This window comes from Bombina bombina, chromosome 4 (assembly GCF_027579735.1).
Source record: "Bombina bombina isolate aBomBom1 chromosome 4, aBomBom1.pri, whole genome shotgun sequence".
In the NCBI taxonomy this organism is placed as follows: Eukaryota; Metazoa; Chordata; class Amphibia; order Anura; family Bombinatoridae; genus Bombina; species Bombina bombina.
Genome location: NC_069502.1, coordinates 856,555,649 through 856,581,292, shown reverse-complemented (window position 1 = coordinate 856,581,292; position 25,644 = coordinate 856,555,649). Strand labels below are relative to the sequence as shown.

Sequence of the window (25,644 nt, the reverse complement as noted above, 5' to 3'; positions counted from 1 at the left end):
TTGCTTTGTGCGCCTTTTTTTTTCTTTGTCTTTAACACACACACACATATACACATACATGCACACACATATGCATACAAATACATACACACAAATACACAAACATATGCATACAATTACACACATGCACACAAATACATACACAGAAATACAAAAACGTACATTTCAGCCCTTCTTAGCACCTCCCTTACATCCGGCCCTATTTCAATACTTATGCTGTCGGCCTGTGGGGAAATTGCCAATCTGGCCCAGTCCGCCCTTGCCCAAAAAGCTTGTGTAATACATGCCACATGGGAATTCTGATTGATTATAATAGGGTATTTTTGTCGCTATTAAAGTAACTGATTCCCAGCTAACTCACTTTACTGCATAACCCAGGTTGTATTTACTGTTGTGCTAATGTCGTTACTTGGAATGTTTATTGCAGATGTGACCGCTAGCGTTTTAAGGCTTAGTCTATAATATAAAAGGCCAAGTGTGTTTGTTCCGAAGCTGTCATGCGCAGTAGAGACTGCGCGAGGACAAACACACTTGGCCTTCAGCAGACTTACCTCTTGGCATCCTTCTGGGGCCGACAGGGGGTGGGGCCAGGCATGATGGGGCCGGGCGTGATGGGATGGGGTCGGGTGTGTCGTGGGCGGGTTCTTCAAGAAGAGATTGAAGAGACAAAATATATTGATTATTATATTTATATCTATCTTACTATCTATCTATATGTCTGTCTATCTAGACAGAGAGAGAGCAAAAGAGAGGGAGTGAAACGTCAAAAGAGAGAGGGGAAAGAGCAAAAGAAAGGGGAGAGAGAGAGCAAAAGAGTAGGGATAGAGAGAGCAAAAGAGGGGGAGAGAGACAGCAAAAGAGAGGGGGAGAGAGCAAAAGAAAGTAGGGAGAGAGCAAAAAAGGGGGGAATAGAGAGAGCAAAAGAGGGGGATAGAGAGAGAAAAAGAGAGGGGGAGAGAGAGCAAAAGATAGGGGCTAGAGAGAGTAAAAGAGAGGGGAGAGAGAGAGCAAAAGAAAGGGAAGAGAGAGAGCAAAAGAGGGGATAGAGAGCAAAATAGGGGGATAGAGATAGCAAAAGAGGGGGAGAGAAACCGCAAAAGAGAGGGGGGAAAGAGATCTTGATAAAGCCCTTGTGAGGGTGAAATGCGTAGAACTGAATGAACTAACTGTTTTTAAATTGAAGCTTCTTCTGCATATCGGATATATGTTGGAAAGTTCAAACCAAGGATAAGCATATCGGCAAAAAGGCGCCCCCTCTTTAGAAGCTCAATCCAATTAGAGTTTCCAAAATAAGAGGGCAATATACCATCCACATAACTCCAAAGACTATCTAAGGATAAAAAGGAGTTACATTTGTTTTCCATAAATACTCCAAAGACTGTCTAAGGATAAAGAGGAGTGGCGCATATTGCATGCAATTTACAGAATATAATTAAAGATCTTCCACTACGGCCGAATACAGCAGTCACCATGGCAACATAAAATACACTTCAATCAGTGCACTGGCAGCATTGTTAACGGCTGCCCAAATTCAGGTCACGTGAGTAGATAACTGACGTATGCAGATTACATGACTACTTTGTGTACACATTGTGTGGACGCATCAATTACAAACTGCAAAAACACAGACTTGTATTAATACACTATATAAAAGGAGCACAGAAACAAGAAACAATAATCAATTTCCCAGTGCTATCGAATATATTGCATATTTATATCTTAGGCAACACATCAGGGGAGACGTCCCCTCTAAATATATCTTGTAAATTGTTTTATACTTGTATTGAAAAAAGCACTAACCATTTTATCGCTAAAAACTTATGTTGTTTTATTGTTTTATCTATCATTCATCACCAATAGTTAATTTATCACCTTTATCATAGTTTTTATGAAAATAAATAATAATTTTTTTTTAAGACAATTTCTTTTCAAAATTAGTGTTCCTTTTATTAATCAACAGAGGTACCTATACACAAATATTGTATCTAAAACCAAATCATTTTTCTTGTTTTACTTCTCGCTCTTATACATTAGTTCTTTAAAAGAATCAACTAATACATATACATATATAAATCACATTTTATTTCTACTTTTGTCCCAGCTCTTGAGTAACATTCTGTCTCTTAGGAGCGCCAACTATAAATTATAATAATAGGGGGGATAGAGAGAGCAAAAGAGGGGGGAGAGAGAGAGCAAAAGAGAGGGGGAGAGAGCAGGGTCGGCTCCAAGGGGGGGATTTGGGGGGCAATGCCCACCCAAATGGAATGCTGTGCCCCCTCAAAACACAGGGCTGCTGCAGTGCAAAGAGTTTTAACTGCCTGTGCCGATTTGCAATCTGTTCTGTAGTGCGATTGTGGGAGCCTCTGAGGAACTGAAAGAGCACCCTGGACAGAATGGGGGAAGTTGTAATAAGCAGCACATTCAGTGTGCTGTTCTGTAGCTAAGTATTTCCCTGAATTATAGCAGCACTTCCTGTTAAGAGCTGTCCCCTCCCTTCTCTCCCCCTTCTTCCTGCCCAAGCGCGGTTCTTTTGCTTTGAGGCAGCTAACAGTGATCAGCCACATGAAAGAAAAGCAATGAGAGGTAAGAGAGGGGCAGAGGTCAGCAATAAATACGTTTTTGTGTGTGTGCTGCAGCCTTTTAACCCCTCCTAGAGCAGAAGGGCTGCTTAGTGTTTGTGAATTCTATGTTCAGGACACTGTATAAATGTGTTGCATAACAGGGAAAAATATTTCTATTCTTTTTCTCCACTCTCCCTCTTTTTTTCTTCTTCTTTCCTCCTCATCTCTCTTTCACTATCTCACCTCCTGTCTCTCTCTATGCCATTACCCCTTCACTTTTTATCATCTCTCTCCTTTTCTTTCCTCTTTCCCCTTTATTTCAATATTATTTTTTTTCTTTTTTTTTTAAACAGTTTTATTAAATTAAAAAGAGATTGTACAATACATCATCGAGGTTAATCTTATCGATGGAAAATGTAGGACATAAACATAGCATTGACATGTAAGATTGTCTCCATCCTGAAACCCGGGTGATTGTTAAAGTCTCAATATCCAAATATTTTTGTTTTTTAATGTAGAAGAAAACTATCACCATTAAAGCTTAACAATAAAAATATTACTTTAAGTGAACATACACTGCCCTTTAAATAAACACTAGTGAGCCTACATCTGACAGCACTCTGGCACAAGATTAATTATTTATAGGTTACAAACAGAAAAACATATTTTATTGCAGCTTTAGTTGATTTAAGTAAAAGGTGTCAATTTGTAAAATATGTATTACTGGATTAGAGCATTTCATTAAAGGGACATGAATATATATGAATTTTACTGACAATGTTTTTTTCATTATTTGATTTGCCTATTTTCCTCCAATTTTTCCTGCCTCCCCACTGCCCTAGAAATGCTAGATTGCAACATTCTACGCAGTGATTTATGGATCACTGCAGGAGCTCATGTAGATCTGCCAATACATTCCAGTATTTTTAGGGCAGTGGAAAAAAAACAGGACAAATTTGAGGTATGTGTATCTATGCGTACTGTTGAAGTGTGTGTGTATCTGTGTACTGTATTTGTCTGTATCTGTGTGTACGTGTGTGTATAGCTGTATATTGTGTGTCTGTATCTGTGTGTGTATCTGTGTACTGTGTGTCTGTATCTGTGTGTACATGTGTGTATCTGTGTACTGTGTGTACATGTGTGTCTATCTGTGTGTACATGTGTGTATCTGTGTACTGTGTGTGTGTGTCTGTATCTGTGTGTACATGTGTGTATCTGTGTACTGTGTGTGTGTCTGTATCTGTGTGTACGTGTGTGTATATCTGTGTACTGTGTGTGTCTGTATTTGTGTACTGTGTGTGTCTTGTATGTGTGTGTATCTGTGTACTGTTTGTATGTGTGTGTTTATATATATATATATATATATATATATATATATATATATATATATATATATATATATATATATATATATATATATATATAATGTATCTGTGAGTGTGGATGTATATCTGTGCTCATGGTGCATTGTCCCATTTCTTTGAAGTATTTTTTGTTCTGGGTAGGGGCCCTGTTCTGTCATTCTGCTTAGGGCCCCTACCCAGTCAGGTGGAGCAGTTGCATGAGAGGAGCTGCGCATAGGCTGCTGCTTGTTTCAGTCAATTTCTGACTGTTAATGTGCTTCTATTACCCAGCCAGCAAGTAGTCTTGGGAGTCTCCTCCTCCACCCTGAACCCAACCATCATGTGTGTGTGTTTGTGTATGTATGTGTGTTTGTGTATGTATGTGTATTGTGTATAAATGTGTGTGTGAGTATGTGTAAATATGTATGTGGGTGTAAATGTGTGTGTATGTGTAAATATGTGTGTGTATACTATGTATGTGTAAATGTGTGTATGCATGTGTAAATATATATGTGTGTGTGTGTATATATATACACTTTAAAAATAATAAATAAAATAATGAATTGTTATGTAATGCTGCATGCTGGGGGCAGAGTTAGCTGCCGAACTGTGAGGTTGCATCACGCATCTGCAAGGAGCTCCGTGTCTTAACCTCTTATTTGGAATTGGAAGTTAATTAGAGACTTTTTGGATTTGTCTTAACCCTATTAATTTTACCTAAACATCGTGAGTTACTAATTTTTTTAAACAATAGACTATGATAAGAATATGATTTTATCATATAAATATAAGTCTATAAATGGCTACCGGCTTTTATCGATGCCTCAAAAAGTGCACTGTGCCGGGCCTAAGTTCACAGTGCACTTTTGAGGCATCGATAGAAGCCGGTAGCCATTTATAGACTTATATTTATATGATACAATCATATTCTTATAGGTTCTTAAAGGTTCACAGTACATAGGTTGTATTAAGTAACCTGATATCCATTCGTTATTGTGAAACAGGTATAGCTAAATCTAATCTACAAAATTACCAGTATCTGAAAATCTAGTATCCTCACTACTATTGCAAACAAAGGAGTTAATTACATTAGGGGGTTTGGGGTGCATGGCTGTTTAGGGGACATGATTGAGATTTGAGAATGAGTTTAAGGGTTTTGGATCATGGTGATTAAGGGGTGAATTGTTTTTAAGGAGCTATTGCACTGGGGGTCCCAAGTTTAATGGCTCTGTTTTAGTGCACTGCATAGGATTTAGACTTAATTATTTTACCTAGTGATTTAGCACATATTCTCCAAATGTTAATAGTGGGGGATAAGCCAGCCACTTTCCTGCAGAATATGTAGGTCTGCTCTTATTTTGACTCTCATACATGCTTTGTAAATGTGTGCCCCCTTGTTAAAAAAAAATGCCCCCCCATTTCATTCGTTCTGGAGCCGACCCTGGGAGAGAGAGAACAAAAGAGAGGGGGAGAGAGAGCGCAAAAGAGAGGGGGAGAGAGAGCGCAAAAGAGAGGGCGGAGAGAGAGATCAAAAGAGAGGAGAGAGAGAGCAAAATAGAAAGAGGGGGAGAGAGAGAGCAAAAGAGAGGGGGCAGAGAGAGCAAAAGAGAGGGGGCAGAGAGAGCAAAATAGAGGGGGGATAGAGAGAGCAAGGGGTGGAACCGCTGTACTGCAAAAAATGGCCCGTGTACACGGGCTTTAGGACTAGATTACCATAAATCACACAATGGTGCCAATTTACTAAGCAGCATATGCTGCTCATTCCACGTGAGCCTTCCGGCTCGCCGAAATCAGGAGTTAAGAAGCAGCGTTTGTAAGGCCGCTGCTCCTTAACCCCTGAGGTGGCGGACTGCAATCATCCCGATCAAATACGATCGGGATGATTGACAACCCCTGCTGCAGGGGGCAGCATTGCACAAGCATTTCACAAGAAATGTTTGTGCAATAATAAATGCAGACAGTGTATGCTGTCAGCATTTATTGATGTCGGGCGGACATGATTCGTTACAGCGAATCGTGTCTGCCCGCCTTATAATAAATCCACCCCATTGTCTTTACATTTTATTTTAATCTATTTTTTTAAACGAAACCATAGAAATTGTAAATATTGTTTCTTTTGTTTTTTTCTACTTCAGATGTAAATGAAGCTGTGATTTCATGTTATACAGAACAAAAGGTTCAAGATGATCAGTGCCTACGAAATATGCCAGAAGGCACAGAGCAGGAAATATGTGATAATATTAGCACAGGTAAGTGTATGTGATTAAGGTAACTGAAGGCCGCAAGGCACTAGTGAAAGTACTTGTGTGTCATGTCTGAGCTATGCAGGACATAGTGTATGTGTGTGATGGGTCTAATGGTTACTAAGCAGAGGTGAGTTTATGTGGGTTATGTCTGAGGGATGGAGGGCTCATGTGAGTGTACACGTTTGACTTGTCCAAGGGATGCAGGGCACAGGTGGGTGTGTGTGAGTGACGTGTTTGAGGGATCCAGGACACAGCTGAGTTTATGTGTAGCGTGTTTGAGGATGTAGGGAACAGGTGAGTGCACACATATGATGTGTCTGAGAGACACAGAAGACAGGTGAGTTTATGTGTTTGATGTGTCTGAGGGATGCATTGCACAGGTTGTTGTATGTAAGTGATGTGTCTGAGTGATGAGTGGCACAAGTGAGTGTTTTCATGTAATGTGTCTGAGAGATGCAGAGCACATGTGTGTGTACGTGTGACAAATGTTTGAAAGATGCAGTGCACAGGTGAGTGTACGTGTGTGACATGTCTGAAAGATGCAGTGCACAGGTGAGTATACGTGTGTGACATGTCTGAAAGATGCAGTGCACAGGTGAGTGTACGTGTGTGACATGTCTGAAAGATGCAGTGCACAGGTGAGTGTACGTGTGTGATGTGTCTGAGTGATGCAAGGCACAAGTGAATGTATTCATGTAATGTATCTGAGGGATAAAGAGCACAGGTGAGTGTACGTGTGTGATGTGTCTGAGTGATGCAGGGCACAAGTGAGTGTATTCATGTAATGTATCTGAGGGATAAAGAGCACAGGTGAGTGTACGTGTGTGATGTGTCTGAGTGATGCAGGGCACAAGTGAGTGTATTTATGTAATGTATCTGAGGGATAAAGAGCACAGGTGAGTGTACGTGTGTGATGTGTCTGAGTGATGCAGGGCACAAGTAAGTGTATTCATGTAATGTATCTGAGGGATAAAGAGCACAGGTGAGTGTACGTGTGTGATGTGTCTGAGTGATGCAGGGCACAAGTGAGTGTATTCATGTAATGTATCTGAGGGATAAAGAGCACAGGTGAGTGTACGTGTGTGATGTGTCTGAGTGATGCAGGGCACAAGTGAGTGTATTCATGTAATGTATCTGAGGGATAAAGAGCACAGGTGAGTGTACGTGTGTGATGTGTCTGAGTGATGCAGGGCACAAGTGAGTGTATTCATGTAATGTATCTGAGGGATAAAGAGCACAGGTGAGTGTACGTGTGTGATGTGTCTGAGTGATGCAGGGCACAAGTGAGTGTATTCATGTAACAGCACAGGTGAGTGTATGTGTGTGATGTGTCTGAGTGATGCAGGGCACAAGTGAGTGTATTCATGTAATGTATCTGAGGGATAAAGAGCACAGGTGAGTGTACGTGTGTGATGTGTCTGAGTGATGCAGGGCACAAGTGAGTGTATTCATGTAATGTATCTGAGGGATAAAGAGCACAGGTGAGTGTACGTGTGTGATGTGTCTGAGTGATGCAGGGCACAAGTGAGTGTATTCATGTAATGTATCTGAGGGATAAAGAGCACAGGTGAGTGTACGTGTGTGATGTGTCTGAGTGATGCAGGGCACAAGTGAGTGTATTCATGTAATGTATCTGAGGGATAAAGAGCACAGGTGAGTGTACGTGTGTGATGTGTCTGAGTGATGCAGGGCACAAGTGAGTGTATTCATGTAATGTATCTGAGGGATAAAGAGCACAGGTGAGTGTATATGTATTCTGTGTCATAGGAATATAGATCAAATGCTGCGCTAAGCATAGGGAGATTTTATTAAGGGGAAGGAGATTTTGCCCCCTCTCAAGCCCCCCCTCCGCCCCATAGGCCAAACTGTGTAAACTGGTGGTAACTATAAGTATCTCCATTAAAGTGTATAAGACATGTTTTATGTTACCACCAATTTATACAGTTTAGAACAGCAATGGAAACTAAGCCATGGATGAAAATCCCCTTCTTATTTTTGTCAGTTGTGATATACTAAAGTATATATTGTAGTATATAATGTAGGACTGAAGTAAAAGTCTAAAATGCAAAAGATTGAAAATGGTTTCAGCACAGGGAGATGAAATGACTCGGCAGTGAAAGGGTTAAACACTTTTTCTTATTAAAGACAAATAACACCTTGGTCCAGATCTCTCTAAATCCTTTAATAGATCTGTCATATTAGTGTGTTACATTCTCTCCCACAGGCAATACATGTTAAGGTGAGTCGTCTTTATAAACTATGGTTTAGAAACCATGTCCTGTTTTAGAAGCCTCTTTTAAAGAGTCTGTAATGCAGGTGCTTCTATAAATGGTGTCACCAGATCTGTACACAGAATATAAGGTGAGGCCTGACTTGTGATTCATAAATTATAAAAACTTCACTATTTTCTTCTCCTGATACCCTCTCTATGTACAACCTACTATCCTGCTGGCTTTTCCTACTGTATTAGTGTAGTGTGTAATTACTTTTTAATCAACTGAAATAAAAAATCCCTAGTTTTATTCCTTTTATTTACATTGTAAAGTATGATTAAATCAATAGCCCATAATTATTTATTTATGTTTGTTTGTTTGTTTCTATCCTAAATACATAATTTGTAACTATTTTGCTTGAGACTCTCTAAAGTGTCAAATGTTTGTGTTGTGTACAAAAAGACACGTTTCTTAACCCTTTAAGGACACAGCTTTCAGTTTGCTCAATTGTTTTATGACGGAAAAATTCCGTCATATGTCCTTAAGAGGTTAATGTCCATTAAGAGTATTGTTGAAACTGTTAAATACAACAGGCCCCTACAATGACCCCTGGGGTACACCAGCACATACTGCCCCCCGCCCCACCCCTACACTGGGCGCATTCATTCATTTAAAGTCTCTACTATATATATTTTAACTTAGATTATAACTAAAGTCAAATATGGAATAATTGCTAAGGGCCCCGGGTTTTGGCATCTGTAAAAATGCTTTGATCTTGTTCCCAGAAAAGTTACACCTTTCCTGGAACAGATACTTGTCAATTCTTCCTAACCTATGTGTCTTTGTGCTGCAGACATGCTTAGTGCAAACAACTCTTGTGGCAAGTCTTGCTGACCCAGAGGTTTAAGATCATTTTATTTAAATGAATATCAATCAAGGGTTTAAACCACTGATGTGTGTGTTTTACAGATGTTATTTAACTCATTGATAGTCCATGAATGTTGCAGCAAGCAGGGGCTAGATTACTGTTGTGAGATGTTCTCGGCAACCAAATGGTTAAAAGAAAACTAAAGTCAAAATAAACTTTCATTATTCAGATAGATCATGCTGTTTTAGTAGACTTTTCAATTTACTATGGCCTAGATTTAGAGTTTGGCGGTAGCCGTCAAAACCAGCGTTAGAGGCTCCTAACGCTGGTTTTAGGCTACCTCCGGTATTTGGAGTCAGTCAGGAAAGGGTCTAACGCTCACTTTCCAGCCGCGACTTTTCCATACCGCAGATCCCCTTACGTCAATTGCGTATCCTATCTTTTCAATGGGATCTTTCTAACTCTGGTATTTAGTCGTGTCTGAAGTGAGCGTTAGAAATCTAACGACAAAACTCCAGCCGCAGAAAAAAGTCAGTAGTTAAGAGCTTTCTGGGCTAACGCCGGTTTATAAAGCTCTTAACTACTGTGCTCTAAAGTACACTAACACCCATAAACTACCTATGTACCCCTAAACCGAGGTCCCCCCACATCGCCGCCACTCGATTACATTTTTTTAACCCCTAATCTGCCGACCGCCACCTACGTTATACTTATGTACCCCTAATCTGCTGCCCCTAACACCGCCGACCCCTATATTATATTTATTAACCCCTAACCTGCCCCCCACAACGTCGCCGCCAGCTACCTACAATAATTAACCCCTAATCTGCCAACCGCAAAGCGCCGCCAGCTACATTATAGCTATGTACCCCTAATCTGCTGCCCCTAACACCGCCGACCCCTATATTATATTTATTAACCCCTAACCTGCCCCCCACAACGTCGCCGCCAGCTACCTACAATAATTAACCCCTAATCTGCCGACCGCAAAGCGCCGCCAGCTACATTATAGCTATGTACCCCTAATCTGCTGCCCCTAACACCGCCGACCCCTATATTATATTTATTATCCCCTAATCTGCCCCCCACAACGTCGCCTCCACCTGCCTACACTTATTAACCCCTAATCTGCCGAGCGGACCGCACCGCTATTATAATAAAGTTATTAACCCCTAATCCGCCTCACTCCCGCCTCAATAACCCTATAATAAATAGTATTAACCCCTAATCTGCCGATCGGAGCTCACCGCTACTCTAATTCATTTTTTAACCCCTAAAGCTAATTTTAACCCTAACACCCCCCTAAGTTAAATATAATTTTATTCTAACGAAATAAATTAACTCTTATTAAATAAATTATTCCTATTTAAATCTAAATACTTACCTGTAAAATAAACCCTAATATAGCTACAATATAAATTATAATTATATTATAGCTATTTTAGGATTAATATTATTTTACAGGCAACTTTCTATTTATTTTAACCAGGTACAATAGCTATTAAATAGTTAAGAACTATTTAATAGCTAAAATAGTTAAAATAATTACAAAATTACCTGTAAAATAAATCCTAACCTAAGTTACAATTAAACCTAACACTACACTATCAATAAATTAATTAAATACAATATCTACAATTATCTACAATTAAACCTAACACTACACTATCAATAAATTAATTAAATACAATATCTACAAATAAATACAATGAAATAAACTAACTAAAGTACAAAAAATAAAAAAGAACTAAGTTACAAAAAATAAAAAAATATTTACAAACATTAGAAAAATATTACAACAATTTTAAACTAATTACACCTACTCTAAGCCCCCTAATAAAATAACAAAGCCCCCCAAAATAAAAAAATGCCCTACCCTATTCTAAATTAAAAAAGTTCAAAGCTCTTTTACCTTACCAGCCCTGAACAGGGCCCTTTGCGGGGCATGCCCCAAAGAATTCAGCTCTTTTGCCTGTAAAAAAAACACATACAATACCTCCCCCCCCAATATTACAACCCACCACCAACATACCCCTAATCTAACCCAAACCCCCCTTAAATAAACCTAACACTAAGCCCCTGAAGATCTTCCTACCTTATCTTCACCATACCAGGTTCACCGATCGGTTCTCGGAAGTGTTGATCCAAGCCCAAGCGGGGGGCTGAAGAGTGACGTCCATCCTCGGGCTGAAGTCTGGATCCAAGTGGCGGCTGAAGAAATCCATCATCGGGCTGAAGTCGGAAGTCCATCATTGGGATGAAGTCTTCTATCAAGCCGCATCTTCAATCTTCTTTCTTCTGGAGCGGAGCGGAGCCATCTTCTTCCAAGCCGACGCGGAACATCCTCTTCAACCGACGCCTAATCGCCGAATGACGGTTCCTTTAAATGACGTCATCCAAGATGGCGTCCCTCGAATTCCGATTGGCTGATAGGATTCTATCAGCCAATCGGAATTAAGGTAGGAATATTCTGATTGGCTGATGGAATCAGCCAATCAGAATCAAGTTCAATCCGATTGGCTGATCCAATCAGCCAATCGGATTGAACTAGATTCTGATTGGCTGATTCCATCAGCCAATCAGAATATTCCTACCTTAATTCCGATTGGCTGATAGAATCCTATCAGCCAATCGGAATTCGAGGGACCCCATCTTGGATGACGTCATTTAAAGGAACCGTCATTCGGCAATTAGGCGTCGGTTGAAGAGGATGTTCCGCGTCGGCTTGTAAGAAGATGGCTCCGCTCCGCTCCAGAAGAAAGAAGATTGAAGATGCGGCTTGATAGAAGACTTCATCCCGATGATGGAATTCCGACTTCAGCCCGATGATGGATTTCTTCAGCCGCCGCTTGGATCCAGACTTCAGCCCGAGGATGGACGTCACTCTTCAGCCCCCCGCTTGGGCTTGGATCAACACTTCCGAGGACCGATCGGTGAACCTGGTATGGTGAAGATAAGGTAGGAAGATCTTCAGGGGCTTGGTGTTAGGTTTATTTAAGGGGGGTTTGGGTTAGATTAGGGGTATGTGGGTGGTGGGTTGTAATGTTGGGGGGGGTATTGTATGTGTTTTTTTTACAGGCAAAAGAGCTAAATTCTTTGGGGCATGCCCCGCAAAGGGCCCTGTTCAGGGCTGGTAAGGTAAAAGAGCTTTGAACTTTTTTAATTTAGAATAGGGTAGGGCATTTTTTTATTTTGGGGGGCTTTGTTATTTTATTAGGGGGCTTAGAGTTGGTGTAATTAGTTTAAAATTGTTGTAATATTTTTCTAATGTTTGTAAATATTTTTTTATTTTTTGTAACTTAGTTCTTTTTTATTTTTTGTACTTTAGTTAGTTTATTTCATTGTATTTATTTGTAGATATTGTATTTAATTAATTTATTGATAGTGTAGTGTTAGGTTTAATTGTAGGTAATTGTAGGTATTTTATTTAATTAATTTATTGATAGTGTAGTGTTAGGTTTAATTGTAACTTAGGTTAGGATTTATTTTACACTTAATTTTGTAATTATTTTAACTATTTTAGCTATTAAATAGTTCTTAACTATTTAATAGCTATTGTACCTGGTTAAAATAAATACAAAGTTGCCTGTAAAATAAATATAAATCCTAAAATAGCTATAATATAATTATAATTTATATTGTAGCTATATTAGGGTTTATTTTACAGGTAAGTATTTAGCTTTAAATAGGAATAATTTATTTAATAAGAGTTAATTAATTTCGTTAGATTTAAATTATATTTAATTTAGGGGGGTGTTAGTGTTAGGGTTAGACTTAGCTTTAGGGGTTAATACATTTATTAGAATAGCGCTGAGCTCCAGTCGGCAGATTAGGGGTTAATGTTTGAAGTTAGGTGTTGGCAATGTTAGGGAGGGCAGATTAGGGGTTAATACTATTTTTATTATAGGGTTAGTGAGGCGGATTAGGGGTTAATAACTTTATTATAATAGCGGTGCGGTCCGCTCGCAGATTAGGGGTTAATAAGTGTAGGCAGGTGGAGGCGACGTTGTGGGGGGCAGATTAGGGGTTAATAAATATAATATAGGGGTCGGCGGTGTTAGGGACAGCAGATTAGGGGTACATATCGATAATGTAAGTAGCAGCGGTTTACGGAGCGGCAGATTAGGGGTTAATAATAATATGCAGGGGTCAGCGGGGGCGGCAGATTAGGGGTTAATTAGTGTAAGGTTAGGGGTGTTTAGACTCGGGGTACATGTTAGAGTGTTAGGTGCAGACGTAGGAAGTGTTTCCCCATAGCAAACAATGGGGCTGCGTTAGGAGCTGAACGCGGCTTTTTTGCAGGTGTTAGGTTTTTTTCAGCTCAAACAGCCCCATTGTTTTCTATGGGGGAATCGTGCACGAGCACGTTTTTGAAGCTGGCCGCGTCCGTAAGCACCGCTGGTATCGAGAGTTGAAGTCGCGTTAAATATGCTCTACGGTCCTTTTTTGGAGCCTAACGCAGCCATTCTGTGAACTCTCAATACCAGCGGTATTTAAAAGGTGCGGCCAGAAAAAAGCCAGCGTTAGCTACGCACCCCTTTGGCCGCAGAACTCTAAATCTAGGCGATAGTTTATTAAAATATGCACACTTTCTGAGTCACCAGTTACTACTGAGCATGTGTAAGGGTTCACTGTGTAATGCGTATGAGTCTGTGATTGGCTGATGGCTGTCACATGATACAGGGGGCTGGCAAATTAAAATAATTTTTTAAATTTGTCAGAAAAAATGTTGCTCTTCTAAAATTCAGACTAAGTGCTTTAAAGGACATTTAAAGAACCATTAAATACAGTAGAACAGCATAATTAATAAATTCATAATACAAAACAATGCAATAGCACTTGGTCTTAGTTTCAGTTAGTTCAATTTCTCCAACATAGGTGTGTCCGGTCCACGGCGTCATCCTTACTTGTGGGATATTCTCTTCCCCAACAGGAAATGGCAAAGAGCCCAGCAAAGCTGGTCACATGATCCCTCCTAGGCTCCGCCTACCCCAGTCATTCTCTTTGCCGTTGTACAGGCAACATCTCCACGGAGATGGCTTAGAGTTTTTTAGTGTTTAACTGTAGTTTTTTTTATTCAATCAAGAGTTTGTTATTTTAAAATAGTGCTGGTATGTACTATTTACTCTGAAACAGAAAAGAGATGAAGATTTCTGTTTGTAAGAGGAAAATGATTTTAGCAACCGTTACTAAAATCCATGGCTGTTCCACACAGGACTGTTGAGAGGAATTAACCTCAGTTGGGGGAACAGTGAGCAGTCTTTTGCTGCTTGAGGTATGACACATTCTAACAAGACGATGTAATGCTGGAAGCTGTCATTTTCCCTATGGGATCCGGTAAGCCATTTTTATTCAGACAGTAAATAAGGGCTTCACAAGGGCTTATTAAGACTGTAGACATTTTCTGGGCTAAATCGATTCATATATACACATATTTAGCCTTGAGGAATCATTTAATCTGGGTATTTTTGTAAAATAATATCGGCAGGCACTGTTTTAGACACCTTATTCTCTAGGGGCTTTCCCTAATCATAGGTAGAGCCTCATTTTCGCGCCGGTATTGCGCACTTGTTTTTGAGAAGCATGACATGCAGTCGCATGTGTGAGGAGCTCTGATACATAGAAAAGACTTTCTGAAGGCGTCATTTGGTATCGTATTCCCCTTTGGGCTTGGTTGGGTCTCAGCAAAGCAGATACCAGGGACTGTAAAGGGGTTAAAGATAAAAATGGCTCCGGTTCCGTTATTTTAAGGGTTAAAGCTTCCAAATTTGGTGTGCAATACTTTTAAGGCTTTAAGACACTGTGGTGAAATTTTGGTGAATTTTGAACAATTCATTCATACTTTTTCGCAATTGCAGTAATAAAGTGTGTTCAGTTTAAAATTTAAAGTGACAGTAACGGTTTTATTTTAAAACGTTTTTTGTACTTTGTTATCAAGTTTATGCCTGTTTAACATGTCTGAACTACCAGATAGACTGTGTTCTGAATGTGGGGAAGCCAAGGTTCCTTCTCATTTAAATAGATGTGATTTATGTGACACTGAAAATGATGCCCAAGATGATTCCTCAAGTGAGGGGAGTAAGCATGGTACTGCATCATTCCCTCCTTCGTCTACACCAGTCTTGCCCACTCAGGAGGCCCCTAGTACATCTAGCGCGCCAATACTCCTTACTATGCAACAATTAACGGCTGTAATGGATAATTCTATCAAAAACATTTTAGCCAAAATGCCCACTTATCAGCGCAAGCGCGACTGCTCTGTTTTAGATACTGAAGAGCATGAGGACGCTGATGATAATGGTTCTGAAATGCCCCTACACCAGTCTGAGGGGGCCAGGGAGGTTTTGTCTGAGGGAGAAATTTCAGATTCAGGGAAAATTTCTCAACAAGCTGAACCCGATGTGATTACATTTAAATTTAAGTTGGAACATCTCCGCGCTCTGCTTAAGGAGGTATTATCCACTCTGGATGATTGTGAGAATTTGATCATCCCAGAGAAACTATGTAAAATGGACAAGTTCCTAGAGGTCCCGGGGCTCCCAGAAGCTTTTCCTATACCCAAGCGGGTGGCGGACATTGTAAATAAAGAATGGGAAAGGCCCGGTATACCTTTCGTCCCTCCCCCCATATTTAAAAAATTGTTTCCTATGCTCGACCCCAGAAAGGACTTATGGCAGACAGTCCCCAAGGTCGAGGGAGCGGTTTCTACTTTAAACAAACGCACCACTATACCCATAGAAGATAGTTGTGCTTTCAAAGATCCTATGGATAAAAAATTAGAAGGTTTGCTTAAAAAGATGTTTGTTCAGCAAGGTTACCTTCTACAACCAATTTCATGCATTGTCCCTGTCACTACAGCCGCGTGTTTCTGGTTCGATGAGCTAGTAAAGGCGATCGATAGTGATTCTCCTCCTTATGAGGAGATTATGGACAGAATCCGTGCTCTCAAATTGGCCAATTCTTTCACCCTAGACGCCACTTTGCAATTGGCTAGGTTAGCGGCGAAAAATTCTGGGTTTGCTATTGTGGCGCGCAGAGCGCTTTGGTTGAAATCTTGGTCAGCGGATGCGTCTTCCAAGAACAAACTACTTAACATTCCTTTCAAGGGGAAAACGCTGTTTGGCCCTGACTTGAAAGAGATTATCTCTGATATCACTGGGGGTAAGGGCCACGCCCTTCCTCAGGATAGGTCTTTCAAGGCCAAAAATAAACCTAATTTTCGTCCCTTTCGTAGAAACGGACCAGCCCCAAGTGCTACGTCCTCTAAGCAAGAGGGTAATACTTCTCAAGCCAAGCCAGCCTGGAGACCAATGCAAGGCTGGAACAAGGGAAAGCAGGCCAAGAAACCTGCCACTGCTACCAAGACAGCATGAAATGTTGGCCCCCGATCCGGGACCGGATCTGGTGGGGGGCAGACTCTCTCTCTTTGCTCAGGCTTGGGCAAGAGATGTTCTGGATCCTTGGGCACTAGAAATAGTCTCCCAAGGTTATCTTCTGGAATTCAAGGGGCTTCCCCCAAGGGGGAGGTTCCACAGGTCTCAATTGTCTTCAGACCACATAAAGAGACAGGCATTCTTACATTGTGTAGAAGACCTGTTAAAAATGGGAGTGATTCATCCTGTTCCATTAGGAGAACAAGGGATGGGGTTCTACTCCAATCTGTTCATAGTTCCCAAAAAAGAGGGAACGTTCAGACCAATCTTAGATCTCAAGATCTTAAACAAGTTTCTCAAGGTTCCATCGTTCAAAATGGAAACCATTCGAACAATTCTTCCTTCCATCCAGGAAGGTCAATTCATGACCACGGTGGATTTAAAGGATGCGTATCTACATATTCCTATCCACAAGGAACATCATCGGTTCCTAAGGTTCGCATTCCTGGACAAGCATTACCAGTTCGTGGCGCTTCCTTTCGGATTAGCCACTGCTCCAAGGATTTTCACAAAGGTACTAGGGTCCCTTCTAGCGGTACTAAGACCAAGGGGCATTGCAGTAGTTCCTTACTTGGACGACATTCTGATTCAAGCGTCGTCCCTTCCTCAAGCAAAGGCTCACACGGACATAGTCCTGGCCTTTCTCAGATCTCACGGATGGAAAGTGAACGTGCAAAAGAGTTCTCTATCTCCGTCGACAAGGGTTCCCTTCTTGGGAACAATAATAGACTCCTTAGAAATGAGGATTTTTCTGACGGAGGCCAGAAAAACAAAACTTCTAAACTCTTGTCAAACACTTCATTCCGTTCCTCTTCCTTCCATAGCGCAGTGCATGGAAGTAATAGGTTTGATGGTAGCGGCAATGGACATAGTTCCTTTTGCGCGCATTCATCTAAGACCATTACAACTGTGCATGCTCAGTCAGTGGAATGGGGACTATACAGACTTGTCTCCGAAGATACAAGTAAATCAGAGGACCAGAGACTCACTCCGTTGGTGGCTGTCCCTGGACAACCTGTCACAAGGGATGACCTTCCGCAGACCAGAGTGGGTCATTGTCACGACCGACGCCAGTCTGATGGGCTGGGGCGCGGTCTGGGGACCCCTGAAAGCTCAGGGTCTTTGGTCTCGGGAAGAATCTCTTCTACCGATAAATATTCTGGAACTGAGAGCGATATTCAATGCTCTCAAGGCTTGGCCTCAGCTAGCAAAGGCCAAGTTCATACGGTTTCAATCAGACAACATGACGACTGTTGCGTACATCAACCATCAGGGGGGAACAAGGAGTTCCCTGGCGATGGAAGAAGTGACCAAAATCATTCAATGGGCGGAGACTCACTCCTGCCACCTATCTGCAATCCACATCCCAGGAGTGGAAAATTGGGAAGCGGATTTTCTGAGTCGTCAGACATTACATCCGGGGGAGTGGGAACTCCATCCAGAAATCTTTGCCCAAATTACTCAACTGTGGGGCATTCCAGACATGGATCTGATGGCCTCTCGTCAGAACTTCAAGGTTCCTTGCTACGGGTCCAGATCCAGGGATCCCAAGGCGACTCTAGTAGATGCACTAGTAGCACCTTGGACCTTCAAACTAGCTTATGTATTCCCGCCGTTTCCTCTCATCCCCAGGCTGGTAGCCAGGATCAATCAAGAGAGGGCGTCGGTGATCTTGATAGCTCCTGCGTGGCCACGCAGGACTTGGTATGCAGATCTGGTGAATATGTCATCGGCTCCACCATGGAAGCTACCTTTGAGACGAGACCTTCTTGTTCAAGGTCCGTTCGAACATCCGAATCTGGTCTCACTCCAGCTGACTGCTTGGAGATTGAACGCTTGATCTTATCAAAACGAGGGTTCTCAGATTCTGTTATTGATACTCTTGTTCAGGCCAGAAAGCCTGTAACTAGAAAAATTTACCACAAAATATGGAAAAAATATATCTGTTGGTGTGAATCTAAAGGATTCCCTTGGGACAAGGTAAAGATTCCTAAGATTCTATCCTTTCTTCAAGAAGGATTGGAGAAAGGATTATCTGCAAGTTCCTTGAAGGGACAGATTTCTGCCTTGTCTGTGTTACTTCACAAAAAGCTGGCAGCTGTGCCAGATGTTCAAGCCTTTGTTCAGGCTCTGGTTAGAATCAAGCCTGTTTACAAACCTTTGACTCCTCCTTGGAGTCTCAACTTAGTTCTTTCAGTTCTTCAGGGGGTTCCGTTTGAACCCTTACATTCCGTTGATATTAAGTTATTATCTTGGAAAGTTTTGTTTTTGGTTGCAATTTCTTCTGCTAGAAGAGTTTCAGAATTATCTGCTCTGCAGTGTTCTCCTCCTTATCTGGTGTTCCATGCAGATAAGGTGGTTTTACGTACTAAACCTGGTTTTCTTCCAAAAGTTGTTTCTAACAAAAACATTAACCAGGAGATAGTCGTACCTTCTTTGTGTCCGAAACCAGTTTCGAAGAAGGAACGTTTGTTGCACAATTTGGATGTTGTTCGCGCTCTAAAATTCTATTTAGATGCTACAAAGGATTTTAGACAAACATCTTCCTTGTTTGTTGTTTATTCTGGTAAAAGGAGAGGTCAAAAAGCAACTTCTACCTCTCTCTCTTTTTGGATTAAAAGCATCATCAGATTGGCTTATGTGACTGCCGGACGGCAGCCTCCTGAAAGAATCACAGCTCATTCCACTAGGGCTGTGGCTTCCACATGGGCCTTCAAGAACGAGGCTTCTGTTGATCAGATATGTAGGGCAGCGACTTGGTCTTCACTGCACACTTTTACCAAATTTTACAAGTTTGATACTTTTGCTTCTTCTGAGGCTATTTTTGGGAGAAAGGTTTTGCAAGCCGTGGTGCCTTCCATTTAGGTGACCTGATTTGCTCCCTCCCTTCATCCGTGTCCTAAAGCTTTGGTATTGGTTCCCACAAGTAAGGATGACGCCGTGGACCGGACACACCTATGTTGGAGAAAACAGAATTTATGTTTACCTGATAAATTACTTTCTCCAACGGTGTGTCCGGTCCACGGCCCGCCCTGGTTTTTTAATCAGGTCTGATAATTTATTTTCTTTAACTACAGTCACCACGGTATCATATGGTTTCTCCTATGCAAATATTCCTCCTTAACGTCGGTCGAATGACTGGGGTAGGCGGAGCCTAGGAGGGATCATGTGACCAGCTTTGCTGGGCTCTTTGCCATTTCCTGTTGGGGAAGAGAATATCCCACAAGTAAGGATGACGCCGTGGACCGGACACACCGTTGGAGAAAGTAATTTATCAGGTAAACATAAATTCTGTTTTTCCTTCCCCTTTTATCATGTGACAGCCATCAACCAATCAAAAATGCATATATGTATATACTCTGGATTCTTGCACATGCTCAGTAGGAGCTGGTGCCTCAAACTGTGTATATACATAGATAGTGCACATTTTGATCATCAAAGTTAATAGAAAGTTACAAAACAACAAGGAGATATTTTGGTGCACATCCAACCACTTAAGTCCACTTCTACATGGCATATTAGTATATGTTTCTGTCTGCCAAATATACTTACATAGCTTCTAATAAGATTGGGATAAATATCTCACAATAATATGAGCATATATTTGTGCTGCTAAAACAAATATACTTCTGCAAAAAAAATTTTGCTTTTAAAATTGCCTTTAAATGAAATGGGATCTTAGTCACACAATATGATCATATTCTGCTAAGCCAGTCTACCACTTACAAGGTGTCCCACATCAGACCAGTCCTATACTAACCAGTATCCACACTGCAGCAAGTCATGTCTACACAGTGTGAAGCTTTCTAGCTTATAAAGTATATTAATCAGGAACACACCTGGGCTGGGTGGCATGCAGTAACCAAAGGGGAGGGATTTTGGTCAGATCCCTATTTAAGAAATACAACAGAAGTATATTTGTTTTAGCAGCACAAATATATGCTCATATTATTGTGAGATATTTATCCCAATCTTATTAGAAGCTATGTAAGTATATTTGGCAGACAGAAACATATACTAATATGCCATGTAGAAGTGGACTTAAGTGGTTGGATGTGCACCAAAATATCTCCTTGTTGTTTTGTAATTATTTGGTCACTTTGGTAGCACTCCCACAATATTTGTGTTAAGTTTAAACAGTCCTTTCGTGGTGTGCGTAACCAAAAAAACCCCTCTGTTGTATTTCTTAAATAGGGATCTGACCAAAATCCCTCCCCTTTGGTTACTGCATGCCACCCAGCCCAGGTGTGTTCCTGATTAATATACTTTATAAGCTAGAAAGCTTCACACTGTGTAGACATGACTTGCTGCAGTGTGGATACTGGTTAGTATAGGACTGGTCTGATGTGGGACACCTTGTAAGTGGTAGACTGGCTTAGCAGAATATGATCATATTGTGTGACTAAGATCCCATTTCATTTAAAGGCAATTTTAAAAGCAAAAATTTTTTTGCAGAAGTATATTTGTTTTAGCAGCACAAATATATGCTCATATTATTGTGAGATATTTATCCCAATCTTATTAGAAGCTATGTAAGTATATTTGGCAGACAGAAACATATACTAATATGCCATGTAGAAGTGGACTTAAGTGGTTGGATGTGCACCAAAATATCTCCTTGTTGTTTTGTAATTATTTGGTCACTTTGGTAGCACTCCCACAATATTTGTGTTAAGTTTAAACAGTCCTTTCGTGGTGTGCGTAACCAAAAAAACCCCTCTGTTGTATTTCTTAAATAGGGATCTGACCAAAATCCCTCCCCTTTGGTTACTGCATGCCACCCAGCCCAGGTGTGTTCCTGATTAATATACTTTATAAGCTAGAAAGCTTCACACTGTGTAGACATGACTTGCTGCAGTGTGGATACTGGTTAGTATAGGACTGGTCTGATGTGGGACACCTTGTAAGTGGTAGACTGGCTTAGCAGAATATGATCATATTGTGTGACTAAGATCCCATTTCATTTAAAGGCAATTTTAAAAGCAAAAATTTTTTTGCAGAAGTATATTTGTTTTAGCAGCACAAATATATGCTCATATTATTGTGAGATATTTATCCCAATCTTATTAGAAGCTATGTAAGTATATTTGGCAGACAGAAACATATACTAATATGCCATGTAGAAGTGGACTTAAGTGGTTGGATGTGCACCAAAATATCTCCTTGTTGTTTTGTAATTATTTGGTCACTTTGGTAGCACTCCCACAATATTTGTGTTAAGTTTAAACAGTCCTTTCGTGGTGTGCGTAACCAAAAAAACCCCTCTGTTGTATTTCTTAAATAGGGATCTGACCAAAATCCCTCCCCTTTGGTTACTGCATGCCACCCAGCCCAGGTGTGTTCCTGATTAATATACTTTATAAGCTAGAAAGCTTCACACTGTGTAGACATGACTTGCTGCAGTGTGGATACTGGTTAGTATAGGACTGGTCTGATGTGGGACACCTTGTAAGTGGTAGACTGGCTTAGCAGAATATGATCATATTGTGTGACTAAGATCCCATTTCATTTAAAGGCAATTTTAAAAGCAAAAATTTTTTTGCAGAAGTATATTTGTTTTAGCAGCACAAATATATGCTCATATTATTGTGAGATATTTATCCCAATCTTATTAGAAGCTATGTAAGTATATTTGGCAGACAGAAACATATACTAATATGCCATGTAGAAGTGGACTTAAGTGGTTGGATGTGCACCAAAATATCTCCTTGTTGTTTTGTAATTATTTGGTCACTTTGGTAGCACTCCCACAATATTTGTGTTAAGTTTAAACAGTCCTTTCGTGGTGTGCGTAACCAAAAAAACCCCTCTGTTGTATTTCTTAAATAGGGATCTGACCAAAATCCCTCCCCTTTGGTTACTGCATGCCACCCAGCCCAGGTGTGTTCCTGATTAATATACTTTATAAGCTAGAAAGCTTCACACTGTGTAGACATGACTTGCTGCAGTGTGGATACTGGTTAGTATAGGACTGGTCTGATGTGGGACACCTTGTAAGTGGTAGACTGGCTTAGCAGAATATGATCATATTGTGTGACTAAGATCCCATTTCATTTAAAGGCAATTTTAAAAGCAAAAATTTTTTTGCAGAAGTATATTTGTTTTAGCAGCACAAATATATGCTCATATTATTGTGAGATATTTATCCCAATCTTATTAGAAGCTATGTAAGTATATTTGGCAGACAGAAACATATACTAATATGCCATGTAGAAGTGGACTTAAGTGGTTGGATGTGCACCAAAATATCTCCTTGTTGTTTTGTAATTATTTGGTCACTTTGGTAGCACTCCCACAATATTTGTGTTAAGTTTAAACAGTCCTTTCGTGGTGTGCGTAACCAAAAAAACCCCTCTGTTGTATTAATAGAAAGTTGTTTGAAAATGCATGTTCTATTTAAATCATAAAAGTTTAATTTTGACTTGAGTGTTCCTTAACCCTTTGAGTGCTAATGACGGCTCTGAGCCGTCGCAGAGTTTCCCACTCTGGTGCTAACGACGGCTCAGAGGCGTCGCTAGCCCCCTCCCACCTTGAGGGAGATCTGGGGGCTCCTACCCCGGGGATCGTGCCTCTAAAGTGACAGGCATCGCTGGGGCTTCACGTTTTGCGTGGTGACGTCACGCGTAATGACGTGGTGACTTAACTGCGCAACTTTATTAACAAAATGACAATGTTAAGTATAGGAAAAGGGGGCATGCTGCTTAGAAGCCTGTATCTCAGGCATCTAAGCAGCTACAACCCCCCAAGACCCACCGTTGGAAAGGTAATCGTCTAACCTTTCCAACAGGAAACAACAGGGAAAAATAAAAAATAAAAAAAACTTAAAACAGCTTAGCACCCAGGAGGGAAAGTGCTTAGCACTCAAAGGGTTAAAGTAATTACTTTGAGTATGATCAGTTTATTATCCCTTTCATTGGCTATATTTGTTACAGACAAATATTTAAGTAACCAGGAGAAAAGTTATATATATAACTTGCTGTTATTATTATTATTATTATTATTATTAAATGATTATGGATTACAGTAGTGTTCTAAAGGGACATTAAACACCCACTGTACTCAGTCAAGTAACCTCCTACTTCCGCATTTGGCAGTGAACGAAACTGCCAAATGCACATACATTAGCAGGCACTGCTAGGCGCTCAAAGGTGTCCTCCTACCTGCAAGAGTGCCAGAACTAGCCCACTCAGCCGGGTTCTGGCTTAGAACCCTACTCTTCAAAAGTTCAAGCACTTCGTATCAACAATACTCAATACATATATTCTATGTATTCATAGTATGCTATCTGCAACATTCATGTTAGCAGTAAGCTAACTGTTACATACATTAAACACATACACACAAGCACACACTCCAGTAGAGATATATCTATCCACTCACTGTTGCTTTTCATCACTATACATGACTTTATCAGGGTAAGAGTCTGTTCATTTTTATAGCCATTCGGTGTCATAGTAACTTGTACACACAGCGGCTAATTGATGGAAGTGCTCTCCACCCACTCACAATGATATGTTGCAATGGCGTTTAAAAACATTATTTGTTTTGAAGGAAAGAAAGAGGTAATGATTGCGGGCTACCTCTTCCCGAATATAGACTTTGGACAGTGGAAACAAAAGGCAGGAAGAGTATTTACTCTGAATATTGGTAGTAAGTGCCCAAAAGCATCAAATATTGAAGAAGCATTTAAAACCATAGCAAGTGTAATAAAAAACAAGTGAAAACATTTTAGAAGGGCTTTGGGTTACAAAGTTAAATGATTACTGTTGTGTGTTCTATTTACAACATTAGTAGTCATTATTAAAAATATACAGGTATACCTTACTTTACAGCGCTTCACTAATACAGCGCTTTGTGGAGCTGAAGTTCAACCTCCAAGGGTTTTGAAACAGTGCTGTAATCTTCGTGAGATTGCGAGAAAAGTGACTGGCACCATTTTGTTATGCGCAGTTCACTCTGTTCAGAGCAGGTGGACAGGTTATGGAGCAGCGGTCTGTAGAAGGCTCGCCGGAAACACGGGGCATCAAGCTCCATACGGAGCTTGATAAATTGACCCCTTAGTGTGCACTCGTAATCTTGCCCTCCTGTGGAGTTACTTATGAGTCAGCACTGATTGACTTAAATACAAGTCTGTCAAAATAACTGAAATAAGGGGACAGTCTGCAGAGGATTAGATACAAGGTAATCACAGAGGTAAAAAGTGTATTAATATAGCCGTGTTGGTTATGCAAAACTGGGGAATGGCTAATAAACACCAAGATTACAAGTTTTGTGGTACGGCTATACTGCTACCGAAATGGCAGGTCTTCCGTATTACAAGTCGCAGCTATACCGCAAGCATTTTAGCCTGTAACAGAACTTTCCAGTCCGCACTCAAAAAAATTACTTTTGAGTGCAGGATTTTCGTAGCGCTGTATATGAGGTTGTGCAGTCCGGCTAAAATGCTTGCGTTATGGCCTATACCACCATGATCCATTCCATGATCTGAGACCAGTAGTTATGGATTTTGCAAAACAAAAATGTTTCTCAAAACACATAACTAAAATGTTACAAAGTACATATTAACCCCTGAACAGCCAATATGATTTTAGTAGCTCATCCTATTGCGTGATTTGAATTTTTCAGCAGCATCGTGGAGTGGGCAGCATCAATCACATAAAGAGGATCCTCCACACTGGATGGCTCCGCGGTCGTTGATCCTCTTCCGTGGTCACCTCCAGTCCATGCCGCCTTCGCCCTGGATGAAGATAGAAGAGGTACCCGGCACTCCCCACACTGTATGAAGATGTCGCCGCCTGGAAGAAGACCTTCACCACCTGGAAGAAGACCTTCTCTGATTTCAGGAAAGGTGAGTTCCTATTTGGGGGTTAGATTTAGGATTTTTTATTTTTCTGAGTGTTTTTTTTTTTAGAATAGGGATTTTTTTATTTGAATGGGCTGTAAAAGAGCTGAATGCCCTTACAAATGCCCCTTTAGAGGC

The 25,644-nt window shown here is 40.6% G+C and overlaps 2 protein-coding genes across 2 annotated transcripts in view; both read left to right on the top strand.

Moving 5' to 3' along the window:
* The window catches only part of LOC128657302 (oocyte zinc finger protein XlCOF7.1), a 225,235-nt gene that overhangs the window by 36,824 nt on the left and 162,767 nt on the right, over positions 1-25,644 (top strand). The window lies entirely within an intron of this gene.
* Positions 1-25,644, top strand: part of LOC128657300 (gastrula zinc finger protein XlCGF26.1-like) — a 72,115-nt gene that overhangs the window by 31,746 nt on the left and 14,725 nt on the right. The window contains exon 4 of the mRNA XM_053711590.1: positions 6,040-6,153. Coding sequence (XP_053567565.1) covers positions 6,040-6,153 — 114 coding nt within the window. The remainder of the gene's footprint in view (positions 1-6,039; positions 6,154-25,644) is intronic.